Source organism: Lepidothrix coronata, unplaced genomic scaffold, assembly GCF_001604755.1.
Source record: "Lepidothrix coronata isolate B3197 unplaced genomic scaffold, Lepidothrix_coronata-1.0 Scaffold12, whole genome shotgun sequence".
In the NCBI taxonomy this organism is placed as follows: Eukaryota; Metazoa; Chordata; class Aves; order Passeriformes; family Pipridae; genus Lepidothrix; species Lepidothrix coronata.
Window position 1 is genome coordinate 5498884 of NW_016690192.1, and position 19841 is coordinate 5518724.

Below are 19841 nucleotides of genomic sequence, written 5' to 3' on the forward strand. Positions count from 1 at the left end.
AAAAACAGTTTATTTTAAAGTCTTACATACACTTTTCTAACTAGATTATGGGTTACATAGTAATTTTAGGAAGTGAACGCAGTTCACATTTGAGGAGTAAGTTAAAAAACTCTGAGTTTGAAATTCATAGGAGGAGAGAGACATTCCTGCTTTATTCTTATGGTTTGGCATCAAACCAGTCATATGCAAATTTTAAATTGTGCTGCTAAATAGTTAAATAAGCAGATCTAAAGGGTGTAAGGTTCCCAGATCCTTTGTAATATCCACACACAACTAATTTTATATCTTCTACCAATACATTTTGAATCACTTTTCTGATTTTATTGAAGAAAATGTCTGGAATTTTGATAGGAAGGACTTGAAAAAGATAGTTGAATCTGGATAAAATATTCATAGATATAAGAACTTGTAGTTCCAGGAAAAGGCTGCTGGGTGCCTTCATGACTGTTCTTCTAATTTCCTAATTTCTGTTTTCCCTGGTTTTTGCACTGTGTGTTTAAATAAACTCTTCTGGTTCTGTCTTTCACACATCATTGCTTTTTGCTTCAAAGGCTCCTTTTAATAACTTATTCTTTGGTTTAATTTTCTTTTGAACGTGAATTGGGCTTCACTAAACACTCGGTATACAGCTCACACCCACAAATCCTGAGAGTGGGGTTGATTTAGCCTACATTTAATTCTGTGTATGGAGTCACTCTTAACTGCATTGGCTGACAGAGTTCTGTTTTCAAAATAGTTTCCATTGTAACTCCTTCTTTTACCCATGCCGTGGCTGGGGCTGCAACTTTTCCTCCCTCATCTTTGTGGAAATCAGACCACACTCCAGGTTTGCACGGAATCTCTTCCACCATATGTTTTTAGTAATTGTATAGTAGAGAAAAAAAACACTTTTCCCTTGTCAGACATTTCTAGCAACACTTTTTTTATAAAGGCCTTCATCAGAAGTGGCTGAAATTTGAGACTACTCATAGAAATAGTCCTCAGAGAAGGTTACGTTTGAGAAAGAAAATAGAAAATATGGTTAAGCTGTGATTGAAAAATTACTTCTGAGCATGTTTGCCGGAGCCCTGCCTTACACCATGAACCCTCTTTGTTTTTGTGGCGCTGGGAAGCCGTCCGAGGGCTCAGCCGGAGGGAGTGGATGCCGTGTGCTGGCGGCTGCCAGGACAGCTTTCCAGAGGGTGTCATTTATTAGCCGCTGTGGTAGAAACTTTGCTTTGCACTGGGTTATTTTTCTGCTGTTGCACCTGTGCCCTTTGGTGGGCAGCGGCTGTGTCTGCTGCCTGCTGCATATGGCACTTTGTGTGGCTCCCTAACTACATTTCCCTGCTTTTAATTTGCTTTTTAGCTCCACTTTTTTATACCTTGTATGGAAGTAAGTGTATCTCTCTTGCTTTTATTCCTTATTTCTTCCACTGAACAAACTACTATTGGTGGCAACTTAATGGTAGAGAATAAAGAAGAAAAATATCCCGTTTAAAAAATATGGCAAGGTATTCAGTTGACAGAGGCAAACATGACATACAGAGGAGGGAGAGGGAAATCAAATGCTTATTTACCTTTTGGGATGACTTGCTCAGATTGTAGATAATCCCATTAGAGTAGGAACAATCCTCTTGGATGGTGAGGTCTGTGCAGCAGATACAGCCTTGGGACCAGTTTACTGAGGCACCTGAGTGGTAATGGGAATTAGTAATAGTCTTAATATCATTAATAATTTGTGTGCTCCAAAGGGGGTTTAGGTATGGGAAGAAGTGATTAAGGAAAAGGTAGTGCTGGTTCTTTGCAGTCTTCCTGTAGGACCAGCACAGGGCCCTATAAATAGCTTTGAACATTTTAATCTGTAACATTTGGTGTAAATTGTAACTTTCAGAAACTTATCTTTTATGTGGTGCAGTTTGCTTTTATGTCCCTACTGTCTAATCTTATCTTCCCATGTGCTGAAATATAAAAATTCACTGCAATTATCTTTCCTGTAGTAAGATATCAAGGCATTGGTACATTGTAGGGGGACTGGATTGAAGTACAATCAACACACATTTTTTTGGATCTAAAAATATCAGTGTTTCAAAGGTCAGCTAAATGATAAATCCCATTGTAAGTGTATATATAATACACATGAATGCACACTATAAATTTGTTTTATAGATTTTCATTGAAGTGCTTCACAGTCTGATGATAATTTCAAAACGTTCTGAGTTTATCTGAGGTTGCTGATACAGTGAGCAAGGAGGGGGAGAGGAGACAGCAAAGGCGGCAGGAGGAGGTTCCATCCCTCTCGACTGAGGGGGAAAGAGCTTGCCAGCATTTGGCTATTGAACATGGTGAAAACCCATCATTGTTTTTCCTCTAAGAAGTCAGTTGGACTACAGCAGCCTTCTCCTATGGCCAAAGCCACTCCTGTTGATTTAAATAGGAATAGGCCCTCGTATAGTGCTATTGACTTCTCCTTTGTTTCTCTGAGAACACGTAGGGTGGATGCGTGCAGAGCGCAGCTGCTGGAGGTTGTGCTGCCACCAGGAAGCTGGAATACTTTCCTGTGTGGACAGCGTGATCCATTACCCACAATTTATCAGTGTTTCTAACAGAGAGAATGTAGAAATTCTTCTAGAAGTACTCCCAGAGCCTGTGTCCCCTCTCATGGTCTTATTCTTTCCATGGGAATAGATGGATTCAACCAAAGCATTGTATTAACTGGGGGCATTTTTAGATGCACAAATGCTAAAATGGATTTTCTCTAACATATAAGGAGAGGAGACTTTTATTCCTCTCCAGCTGCTATAATTTATTTAAGGTTGGTGGTCTTGATATGTCTTTATTAGGAGTAAGAGTAACAGTTAAAAAAACAGTTAAAAAAACAGTTAAAAACAGTTAAAAAACAGTTAAAAAAGGAAACCAAAGGGCTCTCCTCTCTTTCTCAAAATAATAAGTATTTTTAAGTAGACCCAATGTTTCTTGTACCAAGCTAAATAAAGCATTCCAGAATAAAATAAACATGTCTTCCCATTTAGGCTTTCATTGCACAAGTCCTGTTGAAATTCATACTAAGAGGGCTTGAGAATTTCCCTCCCCTAGACAATCCCAGTGTCCAGCATTGTGTCCAGCCCGCTCTGTGCTCGGGGACAAACACAGCTGGGTGCTCAGGTTTGTGTTCGCAGGAGCTTCGGAAAGAGCTCATCAAATGAAAACATCTCATGTGCGTCATCTGCGTGACTGTGAGAAGCAAGTCAAGTTTTAACTACGCTTTCTGAAGTGTTACAGGCAATACAGTTGCTCTTTTCACTGGATAGTGCTTACTTTTCTTCAGGATCACAAATATTTGAATACAATTATTCAGTCAGCTGGACATCTTTTTCCTCCCATTTCTGCTCGAACAGTAGTAGAATTTAGTGTTGATTTAAAAGACTGTCTGCCTTAAAGCAGATTGCAGAGTTTGCACACTGTGAATTGTAATTAAAGTGTAAGGGGTGCTTATTATGTCAACAACTGGCATGAGAACCCCCGAGCAGCAGGTGACCCCAAACATGTGACGTTTGTGACAGCTAGGATCCTTCTTTCACTGGTTTAGCAATCTGAAAGACCAAATTGAAAGAAGCCCAGAGGCTGTATATTTCATTAAGTCCCAAGGGAAGTGTGGGATACAGCTTCCTTCTGCTTTGCTGGGACGTAGCCAAAAACTTTCTAGAGGCTCTGTTTTTGACAGAGGCTTGCTGAAGGGGGGGAAAAAACCTTCCAACACTCACCCATAGGACCATAAATTTGACATTTCCCACAGTTTCTTTGAGGCACTGATGTTGCTGTGTCAGCAGTATGTCCCGAATCGTGTGTTGTATTGTTTGAAAAGGAACAGTCAAACTTTCAGGGGAGCTGAAATGTTTTTCTTCATTGTCCAACAGTTCCTCTGCTGCAAAACCACAAGGATTATAAAGCACACCTCTCCAAACAGAGGCTGCTTTTATCAGCAGTAGGTTCTGTGCACGTTCACAGAGTGTGCGCTGCTCTCTGACGCGGCAGAATGCAGTCGATAACATCTCGTCCATGTTACAAAGCAGACAGGAGAATATCATTTATAGCCACGTATGACCTGATTGCAGGAATGATAAGAAAAGGAGCCTTATGAAAACACTGTGCTAAGTTTATCTCCAGTGTAATTCCACTTGGGTTATGTCAAGAATTATGTTGGCCCAAAGACTGAATTATATGGTTTGTAGCACAGTCTGTAATTTATTTTTAAATAATTGTGAGTTTCATGTTAAACAAATTTTTCAGCCCCAGACTCTGCTCCACAGCCCACCAATCTGTTTGTGGGTGACCTGTGGTGCAGCTGGTAAACCTTTGCTCTTTCTGAGCCTCCACAGGACAGCAGGGAGCACTTCTGGTGCCGCCATTTCCCTTTCTCTCTGGGCTGTGCGTGTTTCAGGGGGAGACTTTGCATCTTTGTTAAGAGAGCTTGACTTAATTTTTTCCAAAAGGTTTGAAAAATAGCAATGCATGATTCTTCCCTTCATATGTGGTGTATTGCCATCTCACACCTATTGATCTGTCACTACATTACCACAGCATGTCCTACCAGCTGCTTTATGTGTCTGCTGATTCCAGATCCTTCACTTACCTTGATGCCACCTCAATCCCATGATGGTAGAGGGCTTTTTGTCCTCCCTAAGTAAGTTTACATATACATTTTTTAAATTAGTAGATGAAAGGTTTAGGATTTTTGACTCCTGAATGTGATCATTGTCAGGTCTACCGCTGAGCTAGTAAGTGTTTCTAGTCAAGTCACTTAACCTATAGTCATGCTCTGCCTAGAGAGATGCTACAGTAACTAGCATTTTACAAAGAAAATAGATCAAGTTAGATAAAGATAAAATAGATTTAATAGTACTCCTTTTAGTACTCCTATTTCAAAGAAGTATTTTGAGAATTATTGTTGATGAAGTTCTTTGATCTTGGATGAAAGATGCTTTAGAAATGTAAAATATCTTCATTTTTTGTCATCTCCGTGGCTGTGAAATTTCTCTCAGAAATGAAATTTTGCAAAACACATGCAGAATATTTCAGTGTAGACCTCATTGTTTCCTTCTTTTAGTAGACTTTCAGAAAAAAGTGATTTGGTTGTTTGTGATTACAGGTAGCACAGTATGTAAGTGGAGATGCAAGTAATCTGGAGTTGCTAGTGCAATTTCCTATGTCATTCCTCATTTTGACTTCATATTTTAATGCTTCTAAAAAAGTAATAAAATTACTAAAATTCTGGGATTCTGAAAGTAGTTTTGAACCGCCCTTCCTGAATCTTTTTCCATCATTCTCACAGGATTACGTTTTTATTTCTAACCCTACATGCGGAATCAGTCGGACTCTGGAACTGAGACAGAATTAGGTCCCATGAATGCTGGAACAGAAGCTTTGCCACCTCTCAGCTCCAGCCCAGGGCAGTGTGACTTAATATCTTTGCATTTGGTTTCAGTACAGTCTGATAAAGACCTGCAAAGAGCCTCTTCCCTGCCAGCAAAGAAATGGGTGAAAATACTATTAAAAATGGCGGAGAAAATAGTCAGAAGTCAATAAGTTGGTTACATTTGGTCTGTTTTTAATTTCTGAACAAGTAATTTCTTTTTGAAAAGTCAACTACTAACTGAACCATTTTCCAAATGTAACACTGTACCTTTAACTTTTTGGAAGGTTTGTTTCTGAAAAAAAAAATAAGCAACATTAGTAATATTTTTATCTGGGAAATTTTAGGGGTTTTTTGTCCAACTGAAGTTTCCAGGCTCTGTAACGTACTGCTTGCTAAAAGGCACACTTTACAATGCATTAAGTACTTTGCAGGATTCCCTTTGTTGCAGACATTATTTATGACATTTTAGTCAATATTTGCATGGCAGACTGTCCAAAATTATTTTGTTTTAGGCACATCACTGATAACTGGACCCATACTCTTTATCATTCTTTTACATTCATTAGTCACTCTGTAGTGTTTTTAACATTTTAAAACACTCATGCAATTCAAAGGAAAATAGATTTCAGCCAAAACGCCTTCAAAATTATCTTTTTTCCTTTGAGTTATTCAGCGATTTTTAACACTTCGTATGTTTGATGTTTTTTTCTTTAGTCTCAGCAAGGCAAAGTTTTTGCAGGCTTTGACTATGCTAAAGATAGGATTTTGATAGAAAAAAATGTGAGGTAAACTGAACTTAATGTGAAAATGTTATCAGACATGGTGTAAGGTGTAGCCAGCCAAAAAAACTGGCTATTTGCCTTCTGTGTAAAAGGTAATTTAAAAAAAAAAAATTACAACAAAACTAATTAGCAGATATTCTAATGCAAGAAAATGTTGCTGTTAGTAAAGTTTCTTCAATATGCCAGAAAGCAGATGGTGGCAATGGAATAGCGTTTTCTTTTGCCAGCTTTTCTATATGCTTTCTAAACCTGCAAGAGCTTTTGCTATTCAGTATTCAAATTTCTGACACTCTATGATCTTTTTCATCTTAAAACAGAAATAGAAACTGAAACTTAAAAATGTAATCAAGTCAAGCTGTCTGTTCATCAGATCATAGCCATGGCTTTAAAAGTTTGATTAAAATTTTGTCTACGCAGTGTAGTTACAGGTTTGGAGAGCTCTGGACTTTTCTGCATTTAAATTCCTTCCTCAGATTTAGATTTGCAGCACTGAGACCTGGTGGAAAATGGATTTTAGGTTGCTTTTTCAAAGTCAACACATTAAGCTTAATATTTTTCAGGGGGCGTACTGTATATATGCCCAACTCTTTCAGATATTTATAATGATCCACTGTCCTTTGAGATGTGGATATAATTCCATTTCTCCATGATTTATGGCAATCATAGCTTAGATTTTGCTGTAACTCGATGTGATGGCTCCATACCGATCCTGCAGGATGTTACTTCTCTCCAAGTTTTAACTTTCTCTTTCACTTACATGGCTTACAAACACAGCAGAAACACAGACCAAGAGTAGGCTGCCTACCAAAAGGCTGCTTTTTTTTCTGCCCGAGTCTGTGGTGTTGATGCCAACATGATACTGATGCAACAAAACACGTCCTGATTTTTATGGTAATTCTCAGTTCTTCTTCACAGTCTACAATATTGTGAGAGTAGAAACACATCCATGGAGCAGCAATCAGTGGCAATTCTTTGTGGGCAAAACTCTCTGCCTTTTCTTTGGGCTGATGGCAATATTTCTGCAATTTTTCGCAGAAAAAAGGGCAAGAAAAAGGTAGGGAGAGAGGAAAGGGAACTATTGAGCAGCTTTTTCTGCTGCATAATTTCATGTATCTATGTATTTTTGCCAACAGTTTAATTTTGTATAAAGCTTAAGAAAACCTGAAATGGAAATTTTTCACATGCCACGTTGAACTCTTCGGAGTGCGCAGAACAAGGAAAAGACATCTGCCAGAAAAAAAAAAAAAAGAAAAAAGAAAAAAAAATTGGCCACTACAACCAAATATGTACTTAGAGGGGCTGAAATGGAAGCCAAGAGGAAAAGGGTCAGGTACATCAAAATAAAAGAGAGTTGTGAAAACGGGACTGCAAGTGCAGATCCACAATAAGAAAATAGTACCTAAACTTTGCTTAGATTGCCTCATCTGTAACTTGATATTAATCTGGTATTGACAAAATCTCCATGGAATATTAGCTCATCTTTTGTTTATTTCTTAAATAGTCACACATATTTTTATTATCAACATAGTTTTTCCCTGTGTGAACTGGAATAATCCTTTATAGGGAAAATGGGCCCATTCTTTGAGATATTAGCTCTTTTATAAGTATTCTTTACTCTGATGTATAGATTCCTAGTTGAATTTTTGTTCAATCCTAGGAAAATTTTACAGTTGTCCTTTCGGGGAAAGAGGAGCAGGAGAGGTTGAAAAAGGAGGAGGAGGTATAGGCTTCTGCCCAGCGTGTTGATTTGGTGAAGGTTTTTCTTTGTTTTTGCTGGCTGATGAAGTCTCAAATGGCTGGAAGAGACACAGACTGAAATACATGAGCACTGATGGTCTCCAGAAACAGCTTTGTTATCCATGTGATGATGTTAGAAAGGTGAGCTTTGGAAGACAGTTTACAAAGACCGCACTCGTTGTCAGGGAGTGGGGTTTATTTGGCTTTTGGATGGAGGGCAAGTTTGAAAAATTCCTTATTTTTGCCCTCTGTGGAAAATCTAGAGATCCTCCTTGGTTGTGACCTTGTAGCACAGTGCGTCTTGGCCAGTGGAGAGGTACCAGCCCACCAGACACTACTTGGGCAGTATGGATAAAGAATGAGGATGGGCACTGACGAGAATAGCCTAAGAATACGCAGCTCCCCGCCTTGGGTCCCATAAGGATGAGTTTGTCACAATAAATAAATAACAAGGGGATGGTGGGGGATAGAGATTAATTGGGTGACTGTACTACCGCCAATGGAGTCTCACCATATGGTGGACATAATCCTGCTTTGCTGATGTTGGTTTACTCACCAGTGTAAAATTGCACAGAAGCCGACCTGGAGACTTTGACTAAAGCTACCAGATCTGCTTGTCACACAGTTCCATCTTCACTTGCCTTATACATGAATTCAGGTTTAAAATACTGTCACCCTAAATAGTGTTGATATTGTTAAACTGAGATAGAAAATACTCTGGAGAGATATAGAGAAATGATTTCTTGTTTTTCAAAATATCTAATAAGACCAAAAAAAAGGCAAGGTAAACAGAAACTGAGGGTGACTGGAAATATCCCTTCTAGGTGACTTTGGATCCATTCTACCAAGTAATTTTCCACATAATGTAGTTGAAGGCTTCCTAAGCCATTGCCATTGTAATGGCCACATTGGTGGGAATGAGACTTTATTATCTAGAGCTCAAGAGTTCGGCCCTGTGCTTTTTACTCCTTTTAGTAACTGTGCCTCTCAAGGTAAATCACTTAACCTCTATGTGCCTCCTTCATCCCTGCATAAAGTGGGCATAGTTATGCTCACCTTTCCCACAGAGGTGTTGTAAAGCTTAGTTTAATGTTAATAAGCTGTTTTAATTTTCAGAATAAAAGGATGTTCCATAAATATACATTAGAAGTAATAATAGTTTTAATGCATGCCATTATTTTATAACAGTGCTTTTTTAGTTTTAGAATTTTTTTAGTGGTTTGAAATTATTACAGGATCAGTTTTTATTAATTAAAGATTGACATTTGGGCAAAATCTGTTGAATTGTTCTATAAATTCAGGACCATGTGCAGTGAGCATGCCCAAAGCCGTGCTCACCTGCACTTTGGGATCATCAGTATGGCCCTTCGGCTTTTAAAACAACTCTTTGATGCATGTGCTCAGAAGTTTGATGGCTTCTAAATAGAATGGTTCAAATATTTCAAAGCACTTGAGATTCGTATAGTGTGAGGCAATTTAAAATTATTGTACTGCAATTAATTTTAAATAACTGAGCACTACATATGTCTAGAAACCCGTACAGATCCAAATGGAAGCTCTCTAAAAATTGAAATGATTCAATAAATTTAAATCACTCTGAAGAAATGGATGTAAGTACTGTAAATCATTTTGTGAGGGGGATAAGCAAATTTTCTAGAAGTGAATCTGAGGGTAGAGACTCTAATTAGATTTTTTATTTTGGGGTTTATGATGATGAAATGTAGGTTAATATATATTTCCTAGGGATACGAGGGCAGCTCTTGTTGATCCATATGGTTTCTTGTAGCTCTTACATAGGCTGCTTTTTTTTTATTTCCCAAGATTACAGAAACTTAGCAATCCAACTTTGCACATATTTTTTTTCCATTACAAATATCTTTCCCTCCAAATCTGTATAAAAAGACATGAGAAAAATATTGGTCCACAGCTAGAAATGCCAAGTATATTTTTAAATGCAGCTAAAAAAAAATCCTGCAGAATTAAAACACTGTGCAGCATGGAAGCTCACATTTTGTGGAGCTGGGCTGTTCAATCAATATGAATTTTTATATGCCTCAATCACTGATTCAGGTACAACCTGTATCTGCAGGTACCAAAGTGGATTACTGGCTGATAGCTGTTCGTTAGCTTGAGCATGTTCTCTGTCCTTCGCTTACAGATGTATTAGAAAGATGCTATCTCGTGTAGGAAGGCTGCTAAAAATATTGATGCGAGACCTATTGGAAAGTAATGTCATTTCCATTGGCTTCAGCTCAGCTCCAGGAAAATCCACGTGCCGCTTCCTCCTCCCGCCACGGTTGTGTGCGGCTCCCTGTGCTGTGTTCTTAGCTCTAGGATTACAATTCTTCCCAAGTACCGGAGCCAGAAATTAGAAATTAGTGCTACTGCCGGCACTCGCCTGACCCTTCCACTTCCCTGTGTCCCTAACAGCCACAGGAAAAATAGGACAGCACGATCCCTCTTCGTGCGAGGGCTCGGCTTTGCCGTTGGCACGTGCGCTTCCTCCGGATATGTTGCCACCTCCCTGCAAATGGCTCATGAGGGTCCAGCCGCTGGTGTTGAGGTGTCCCAGGTCCTCAGGGTGGGACAGAGCCCTTGGTGGCTGAGGGACCTGCTCTGCCAAGCCGGTCCTAGTCATTGCGGTCTGGGGAGAAAATCTGTTTTGGAATTTGCTCCATGGCTGATGGGCTCTTCCTGGGCGGAGGAGCCATGGAAAGCAAGAGGGGCCCCTCGGCAGGGTCTTCCTTAAGGCCTTACCTTACTTTTAGACAGTTGTCATTATCTTTGTCTAAAGGTCATGGCTAAATTGAATAAAAGGAAAGCTGTGTGTTCCTGTCGATGCACAATGGCAGTATTGACTTTCCTAATCCAGTTTGCTGAGGGGTGAGAGAATTAAATTAGATATCTAAGCACAGAAATTGAGAGCCTTTGAAAACAAAGATAAGGAGACAGCCTGTATTTTCCTTTTCCTGGGAGCTCTGGGCTCAAGATTTTGCAGGTGTGTCATCTGATCCATGGCTTGCATCGATCAAAACTGTGCCAATGCATATTTAATTAGCAAGGGGACCCTGGATGCATTATGGCCATCATCCCTATATTGAATGGACTGTCAGACTTTCTGAATGCCTCCCCACCCCCCCGCTTCGTTGTTTGGGGAGCTTCTGCATTTTGTCTGAGCAGCTAAAAGTTTCTTTGTTTTTAGCTGGTGATGCATACAGCACCACTGAGGAGAATACAAACAAGTAAAGTCCTAAAGTGTTTATTTTGTCTAGGAAAAAGGGCTGAACCAATTTGAATCCTTTGGGTAACGGATTTTTGTATCTCTTGGAATTAAAAAAACACAGTCGAACGATGTTTACTTTAAGAATATTTTATTATAACAAATAAAATCTGTGCTGTGGGATTTCTTAAGGAAGCCTTTGATGACAATTTGAATTAAGTCAAAATTAACGTTTGCTACTGCAAAGGAATAAATAGAAAATGTTCCAGAAATGAATCAGTAAGCAGGAATCAAAGGCTGTAAACTGTTTTAAAAACAAACATTTAGAAGTGAATCAAATACTTGTTTGTAATATCAAGGAACAAGTATGGGAATACACAGATTCCCCACATTCTAGGCTATCACACGATAGCAGTAAATCATTCATGGACTTGTGAGAACAAAGAAAGTTGATTTAAAATGAAACCATTTTGATACAGCTTTAGGGTCTCGCAGCCTCTCGGTGAAGTTTAACATTCCTATTTTCAGCGAGGAGGAAAGTAACGGGGAATTTCTGTGGCCAAAAAAAGTTAGGCAGGGAGTTGTGGAGATCTTTGTTTGCATCCACCTTGGTACAAAGCCGCCCCAGCAGACAGAGTGTTGCCTGATAAACAGATGTAATACACAAAGTCTGCTTACAATACCGAGCAACAGACTGTGGGCACATGTTTTGGGCTCATTCAAACTCATCAGCATAGTCTCGCTGGCTGTTTTGTTGCTAGTCTACTTACGGGGTAGCTTAGGAGCGTCTTACTGGTGAAGTAACAAGAAGGGGTTTTTTGCCACAAAAGTTTTGTGGCAAGGGCTGATGGGAAAATCATTTGCATACATCTTGTTACAAAGGCTGACTACTTCCTGGCTTAGACAAAGTGTTGCCTGATAAACAGACTTAACACACAAATGTCTGTCTGGAATAAACAACAGCAAGCTTTGATTTACATTTCCATTATCAAAGATAATCTCTTTCCCAGTGTACAGGAATTAAGAGTCCTCGCCTTATAAAAAAAAACCAACCAGGCTGGCACCACAGGGATTTTACCACTGCAGAACCTTGTTGGAGAGCCATGGGGATGGGGCACAGAGTACAGGGGGTATGCAATAAAACTGGAAATCTGGTGTGGGCATGTACATGTGTGATGGTGAGGTGGATGATAATGAAGCACTTTGAACTCTCTATAAAAGTTTACTTGAAAGCAATGGCTGGAGTGAAAGGGAGAGCCAGGCCTTCCTTAAAAGAAATAGTAGTAGCCACCAAAATAGCCATAAATAATAATTGTAGCATATATGGAGCGATCCCTATGTGTTTACATTATAATGTATAATGAAGGAAAAGTGAGTGTAAAAAAGCTCCAGTTCTGGTCCTGGTTTCTGTTTGTAAATCCCTTAAGCTCACCACATAGGACTGTATATAAAGGAGCATGATTTAAATTATTTTTTTTAACATATATAAATCTTTGGTAGAATCTATGCCCAAAATTATAGATGAAAAATTTATTGCATGAACACAACCCAGCCATATAAATTTTTTATTACAAATAGGACTCTGAAACTTGAATAAAATATGTCAGTTTATTATACAATATCCCCCCCTCCAAAACATGATATGAATGGAAAATTTAACTTGTGCACTTCTGTGAGGTGCTGGGCTGGCTGTGGAGGAGAGGAACCCGCTTTATTTCACTGCAGAGCAGGCTCAGCATGGGCAATGGCAGCGCTGCCTTGCTCATCTGGCATCACTGGTAATTTTTTTACTCCACTACGTGGGGATCACCTTTACTGTTTCCACGATAGATGTGTCTGCACCTGTGTTAGCTCACAGGCTGCTCAAAAGGCAGAGCTTCTGCTGGGGGGCGGCTCTACGGAGGTAAAAAATGATCTTGACATCTATTAATTTGGTTTGCGCAGAGCAGCAGACAGTGGGGTCACTGCCACCCCAGTGAATCCAAAGCTGGATTCAGCATGCCCTGGGAGACACGGTGTGTTTTTGGGAGTGCTCAACAGAGTGTTCCATTTCTCCCAAGTCAGGCAGCCATGGAGTGGTTTAGCACTGGGAAGTGCCATGACATTCGAAACAGGCTTTTTTGGTGGAGGGGTATAACAACTCTACACCGTCTGTGTCACGGTCTACAAAAAAGAACAACATTGTCAGTCTGTTGACATTGGTCCTGTCCACAGGCCAGACTTTCCTGGGAAGGTTTTATTCTTTCCAAACAATGGAGCTCTCCCTTCCAGCGCCGCGAGCCCTGCTTCCATGCAGCCGTTGTGCAGCCCAGCTGGAGCTGTGTTCCTGCTGCAGCTGAAAAGGAAAACTGCATATTGAAAAGTCCAGAGCTTCCATCCTGGAGCTGAAGGTCCCTGCCTGCGTATGGTTTGGGATCAGGCAGACCTGGGGCTCAGGCGTAACCACCTCGGTCGTGCTGGGGTAGCATATGCTTAAGGAGCAGATCCAAAGAGGAACAGAGAATAGCGATGTGGTAGGAAATGCTACTTTGAAAAACTAGCCTGTTTTGTTGGTTGGGGTTTTTTTCCTTTATCCCTTAATCATAGTTGATTCTTGGAAGTAGAGAGTAAAATAGCTTCAATATGTTTTTTTATCCTGTTTGCCATGATTACGGTTGATACCAGATCCCCTTGAGCTTTGCTTGCCCAGTAACCTTGACTCCACTGCACAGACTCACTCAAACTCTGGCTAACTCAGGGTTAAAAATTCCAACCACTAACTTTTCTTTAACTAAAAAAGCCCCCAAATAAAACCCATTGTGCTATTCAAGGTTAAGCTTCCTTAAACATAAAACTAGATTCCTTGGTGATTTTTTTTTTTTAATCAGCAATCTTAATAGTGGTTCCTCACTATAATATTTCCAACTCCATCTGAAATCATTTAAATCCTCCCCTTAATAACATGCACTTTATTGTAATATACAGATTCTTTGGCTTCCTACCAGCCTTAGCTTAAGGCACCAATGAAACTCATTGCCGCAGGGGGCCGTGGATTCAAGAGGGGCTTGCATCTACTGTATATTTTGTTTTGTATGTTTTCCAATGGCTCTAATTATTGCAGGTGGTAGAATTTAACTGGCAGTGTTGTTGCTAAAGAAAATAGGCATAAAGTGTATACTGTTTTGCAGAGTGGCTATCAAATATATAGAAAAGAGAAAATCAAATGAATTGTTAAACTGCTCTATAGTAAGTGATTTTATTGATTTAATGCAAATGCTTATGAAAACGATCTTCCATTTATATCAATTATGTATGGGCAAAAATTAATTTATTCCTACGGTCACCTGTTTGGCTAACTGACTCAGCAGGACAGACATTCCCCCTCACATTGTAGCCGAACCCGCAAAACACCAAACATTCAGAAAACTGGAATTTGAAAGTTTCCATGTGCAAAACAACAAAAAAACCCCGACGGGAGTTAGTGCCAACTGCTGAAAAAGCAGAGAGCGAGCGGTGGAGACTGAGCAAGACTCCCTCATCCTAGGCAAGACTGTAAAACACAACGGCTCTGATTTTGCCAATCCCTTAACCATGTGGCGGCACATTTATATGTACCGGATCATCTGCGGCATCTGAATAAAATCAGGGAAGCAAAATTCTGCATATAAACATTTTGGCTAAGTGCCTTAACTCAGTCTTCTTATCTGGGGTTTCCACAAGATGCCACCTTGCATAACAATGCTGAGCATACGCTTGCCCAGTACATGTTTTCGGTAGCCTCCTGTGATCCCTACTGCAGTGTAGAGTGGCTTTAATTCTACCTCATCCTGCATTTTACTGTGTTTCTCCATGAAGAACAGTGCTTAAAGCCTTTGTTGTCTTTTTTTTTTTTTTTTAAGAAATTAAAATTTAATTTCAGCAGAAAGGGGAGGGTTACAGGAAAACAGAATTAGGAAAAATGTTATCACAGTAGCCAGGGTAATAAAAGAAGAAAGTTAAGATTCAGTGTGCAAACAAATGTCCTATGGGCAGTGGAGCCTCTCTTGTGCCACTAGCCTTGGTGTTGGAAAAACAGCACTCAGTGCAAACAAAAGTACTTTGTTTCCCAAAATCCAGGAGCAGCTCGGGCTGTGTGTGCTGCCCACCGGCTGCAGGGCTGTGCTGGAGCCAAGGTGCCAGCGCCGAGCCCAGCTCTTGCCGCTGCCACAAAGCCCTTCCCTGGATTGTTTCAAATTTTGAAAGGAAAACATGCTTTGAGTCCCATATTTCAGCAGCAACTTTTCCAAATCTAATAAATTTTTGTGAAATTCTGAGCCTACTTTAAACATAAAGCCCAAAGGCTGATTGAGCCATGGCTGGCTGTAGGGAAAGAAAAACCTAAAATATAAGCAAAAGCCTAATGCCTGCCCTGTAAAATTAAATCCATTGAATGTTGACTTTAAATGTTAACTAAATATTTTACATTCCTAGTATTTTACCTTTGTTTCTACCTTTACGGTATCGGAAACGTGCAATTTCTTGCCAAAATCAAGTGTCCAGAATATAACAGCACTGTGCATGTTACCCCATAGTCTATGTGCTGGCACTGATTTGAGCTATCAGGGAAAGATAACCCAGAAGATTAATATTTTGAAACAAAATTGCCTAAGTGAAAATATTTTTTTTCACTGAGCTTCATCAGAGAAATTATTAAAAATAAAAAATACAAAAAAGAGAAAATGGATTCTGGACACACTGGGAAATATAGGAATTTTTAGGAGAATTTCATTATTTTAAATAGAAGTACCAGGACTGATGCTTTCTTGGCTAAATATTCTGAATGTTTATAATCTGAAATTTATCAATTTTTGTTTTGCGAGTGCTTTTTTTTCACTTATAGTTTTTAATTTATACAAGATTGTCCTCTAAGCTTCTGAATGATACCTAAAGCAGACAGTCAGCAGGTAAAAAAAAATTTGAATATTTAAAATAGGCATTTTCTTTATAGTGCTCTGTGGTAATTAAAATCTTCATTTGCTTAAAAGCAAGGAACCTTTTTAGAGCAATAAATTAGCATTGCTTGACCCAAGGTCACTGGTAGTACTGCTTCTTCCAGCGCTATTAATACCTCAAAGAAAAAGAAGGGGTGGTGTTATGACTCTGTTGCAATAGAAGTAAGATTTTCAATTTAATCACAGTTAAGTGTCGTGACCTTTTGATCTTGCATTGACTTCTCACTGAAATGTGGTCAGATTTCAGACAGCTAATTCCAAACTCTGCAAAGTCAAGGTGAAGTCAGAAAATAGGTTTGTCATGATTAGGGGTGGGTTTGAGGCAGTAGCAAGTGGGTTCATTGCCTAAGTTTTGTTTCACAGCAAAAACTTTTTTTTGGAATCGGTAAATTACAGAACAATTTCTGGAGAAAGAAAATAAATTTGTATTAACTGCAAAAACAGTAATTCGAGGGATTTTTTAAAAAAATATTTTTTCCCACAGGTAAAGGGACTTTTTTCCCCAATTCATAGTGACAGAAATAATTAAGAAGGAAAATACTATTTGACTAAAGCTTCTACTAAGAATAATTCTTGGACCAAAGAGCAATCATCTTCACATAAAGTAGAGTTAATAAAATGTAAAAAATGCAAAACACTCATATGTACACATATAAGTAATTTTATTATTTTAGGCAAATAAGTTTTGCTCATTGGAGAGTGTTAGCTGGAGTTTGTAGGATTCTTTACACAAGTTCTAAAGCAGGTCATCCAGTATCTGGTCTCATTTATCCCACTGCAGTTCACCACCAACAACGTACATTTTAGGGATCCTGTAGTACTGTAACCACTGTGAAAGTACGCCAAAAAACAGCTCTTTTCTCAGTTTTGCAGATTTTGTTCCAGAAATGTGTAGCCAAAAATCTCCACGACTTTGTGGGGTTGCTTAGTTACCTTTCTATGCCTGCTTGAAGATATGTTTTGAGACTTTACTATGTGTTGGAGTAAGGCTCTGGTTTGTATACAACATAGAGGCTGCATTATAAAAAACATGTAGGAGAGTAATTTAAACATGCCTTCTTTAAAAAGAAGGATTTTCAAAGCTTAATTTATGCTTACACACACCCCAGGCACTCTGTGTAGTGCTGTAAACAAGATTCCCTTTTTTTTTTTTTTGCTTACAAACATATTACCTGGGCACGGGACTTTTGCATTATCATGTCCTAGTGCAACACTCCTGTGCTTAGTTTGTACTCTCAACCTTTTGAGGAAGTCTGGCGCCTCTGATCTATTTTCCACAGCAGACCCTGTAATTTTTGGCTGTATTTTATGTTTTTCAGATTCAAGTCAATCTGAAAGTCCCAGCCAGCCAAGTGAAGCTGATATTAAGGACCAGCCAGAAAATGGTAAGTTCTTACCTGCTGCTCCTACTTTGGGATATTAAAACAGCCCATATTTATAAAGATTTTTTTTTTCCCCATGCCTAATATAAAAAGATTATTCAGAATAATTGACATGGGACAGCTACAAAGAGGGTGTGCACTCTCCTCATAGTTAAAATGCTACTGATTCACTGATCTCAGGCAGCATTTGTTTCTCCAGTCCTGGAGAGAGAATTTTTTTCCTTTAAAAATAATTTTAATTAGGGAGATGCTACTACAGAGCCTGCTGTATGCAACCCTTATCCTTATTCCTCCATAGCAAAGGCTTTCAGTCCCTGGGCCATGAGTCAGGACCTCCTAGGGGTGTGTGTTTCATCACTTTTGGCTTTATCTATGTGCTTTTAACTACTTTTTGTTTTCTGATGCTCTCACATGACACACTGAAGTACTTGCTCAGGCAGGTGCCACTGCAGGGCTGTTACAGGTGCTACTATAGTTTGTATTTTTTCATCATGGTGCTTTAAAGTTCATAGATACCATGAGTAAACAGGTCAGGGTGTCTCAACTATAGTTCCTTACCCCTTCTTCTCTCCATGTTCTCAATACCATGGTTTCAGGTGGCAGCAGCTTGAGCTTATTTGGAAGCAGCAGCAGGACTGTGACTTTTGGGAACACTCGTGTTCTTTGGACTGGGACAGTTTTAAAGTAGAAGCAATAGCTTCTACTGAACCAATGGCTTGCTTTGTAAAGCAGCCCCAAAAAAAAATCGTTCAATAATAGTGAATTTCTGTAGGGACTGTATGTGAAAGGATAAATATGTGTGTAATGGAACAGCTTCTCTTCCTTTTTGTGTTTAACTAAGGTAGACCTCAACAATTTTTTTTGGCCCACGGGCAACTGAGTTTTGTTTTACTACTTATATTTAGAGTTTAGAATGTCTCCCAAAGTGAAAGTGATTATTATTACTAGTTTTTCTTGACTTTTCTTATCCATAACCAGACTTTTTTTGTAAGACCTAAATGTAGATTGGGAGATCCACTGTACCAGGATCTGCTCTGCATATATAGAAAAAAATTTGTGTGAAGGTTTATGCCTCTGAACCCTGTCACAATTTTTGGAATTCGTAAATTTATGTAGAAATATTGTATCTGTAATAATACAGCTGTGATTTCCCTTTCAGAGAGCAACAAACTGCTTTTGCCTTAAATCCCTTCAGCTGTATATTTGTTCAGTGTGTGTTTTGGGGGCTTCATTAGCCACTAAACAAGGGAGAGTGAAGCTGAAGGGCTACATTCGCATCCAGATTGCTTTTGGATTAGGGTTTCAACAGGAGATAAAATTAAGGGGAGAAGAAGATGTTTAGGTACATAAAAACCTTTAAATTACCGGCATGTATCATAGGACACAGAACATTGGGCTCATTGGCCTGGTAAGATTTTGGCTTTCGGGGTTCCTGTATTTCCTCACATTAAATATGAAAGGTTTTATATTTTGATAGATTTTGTGCTGTTCATCCAAACATACCATCTTAAAACATTGATGTTGTTTCTGAAAGACAGTGCCTAATTTCCCTTATCAATCCTTTTCACAGAAATTCTAATTTGTAGCCAAAGGATTGCAAGGTTAAGAGAAGAACTGACTAAACTGTGATTTTCGTTCTGCCAATTCTGCCGGGTTTTTTTTATGGGGAATATGTTGCCTGTGTTTATTAAATCATATTTTAATTTAGAATGTATTAGGCACCAAGAATGTTATTATTTTGTGTTTAAATAATATTCTTTCACAGCTATTAAAGCTCAGTTCTTCTTACCCTGCAGTTTCTCAGTCTTAACGAAGACTGTTACTCAATAACTGCCCCGAAAAGCAGCAATGTCAGTGTTTAATAATGTAAAATCTGTAAGAGCCTAGTGAAATGAAATATCTCTGATTTGGAGCCTGAGTCTTCTTTGTAAAAGAATCTTTGAGTGAATTCTTGGAACTTTGCTGGTGACCTGCAAAAGGTACTTTTTTTTTTTTTAATAAACAGGAAAAGGTTTTTTCTTTTTTTCTCAGTTTTACTAAAGGGTATTTTTCCCTACCACAGCAGCAGCCTCCTCACTGATAACGCACCTTTTGCACTGCCTGTGTGGGAGATTTTCTTTACCAGTGTATTGGCCCTAAAGGGGTTGATCCCCCCGAGCAGACACTGAGCTCATTCCCAGCACACACAGCCCCCAGCTTGAGGGTACCCGGTGTGTAGATCAACACAGATCTGCAGCTCTTATCTCCTGAACGTGAGGATGAAAGCAAAACTGCAGGCTTTAGAAAATGAAAAACTGCACGCACAGAAACGGACACAATAAATCATATTAACTGCGTTGTTCTACACTTGCTGTA

General features: G+C 39.1%; 1 protein-coding gene across 11 annotated transcripts in view; it reads left to right on the forward strand.

Annotated features, from left to right (window-relative positions):
- The window catches only part of NFIA (nuclear factor I A), a 251119-nt gene that overhangs the window by 117903 nt on the left and 113375 nt on the right, over nt 1-19841 (forward strand). For 10 of the 11 annotated variants that reach the window (XM_017805370.1, XM_017805371.1, XM_017805375.1 and 7 more), the window contains exon 3: nt 17424-17489. The exons of the other annotated variant lie outside the window; for it this stretch is intronic. In XM_017805370.1, coding sequence (XP_017660859.1) covers nt 17424-17489 — 66 coding nt within the window. The remainder of the gene's footprint in view (nt 1-17423; nt 17490-19841) is intronic. 11 annotated transcript variants of the gene reach the window in all.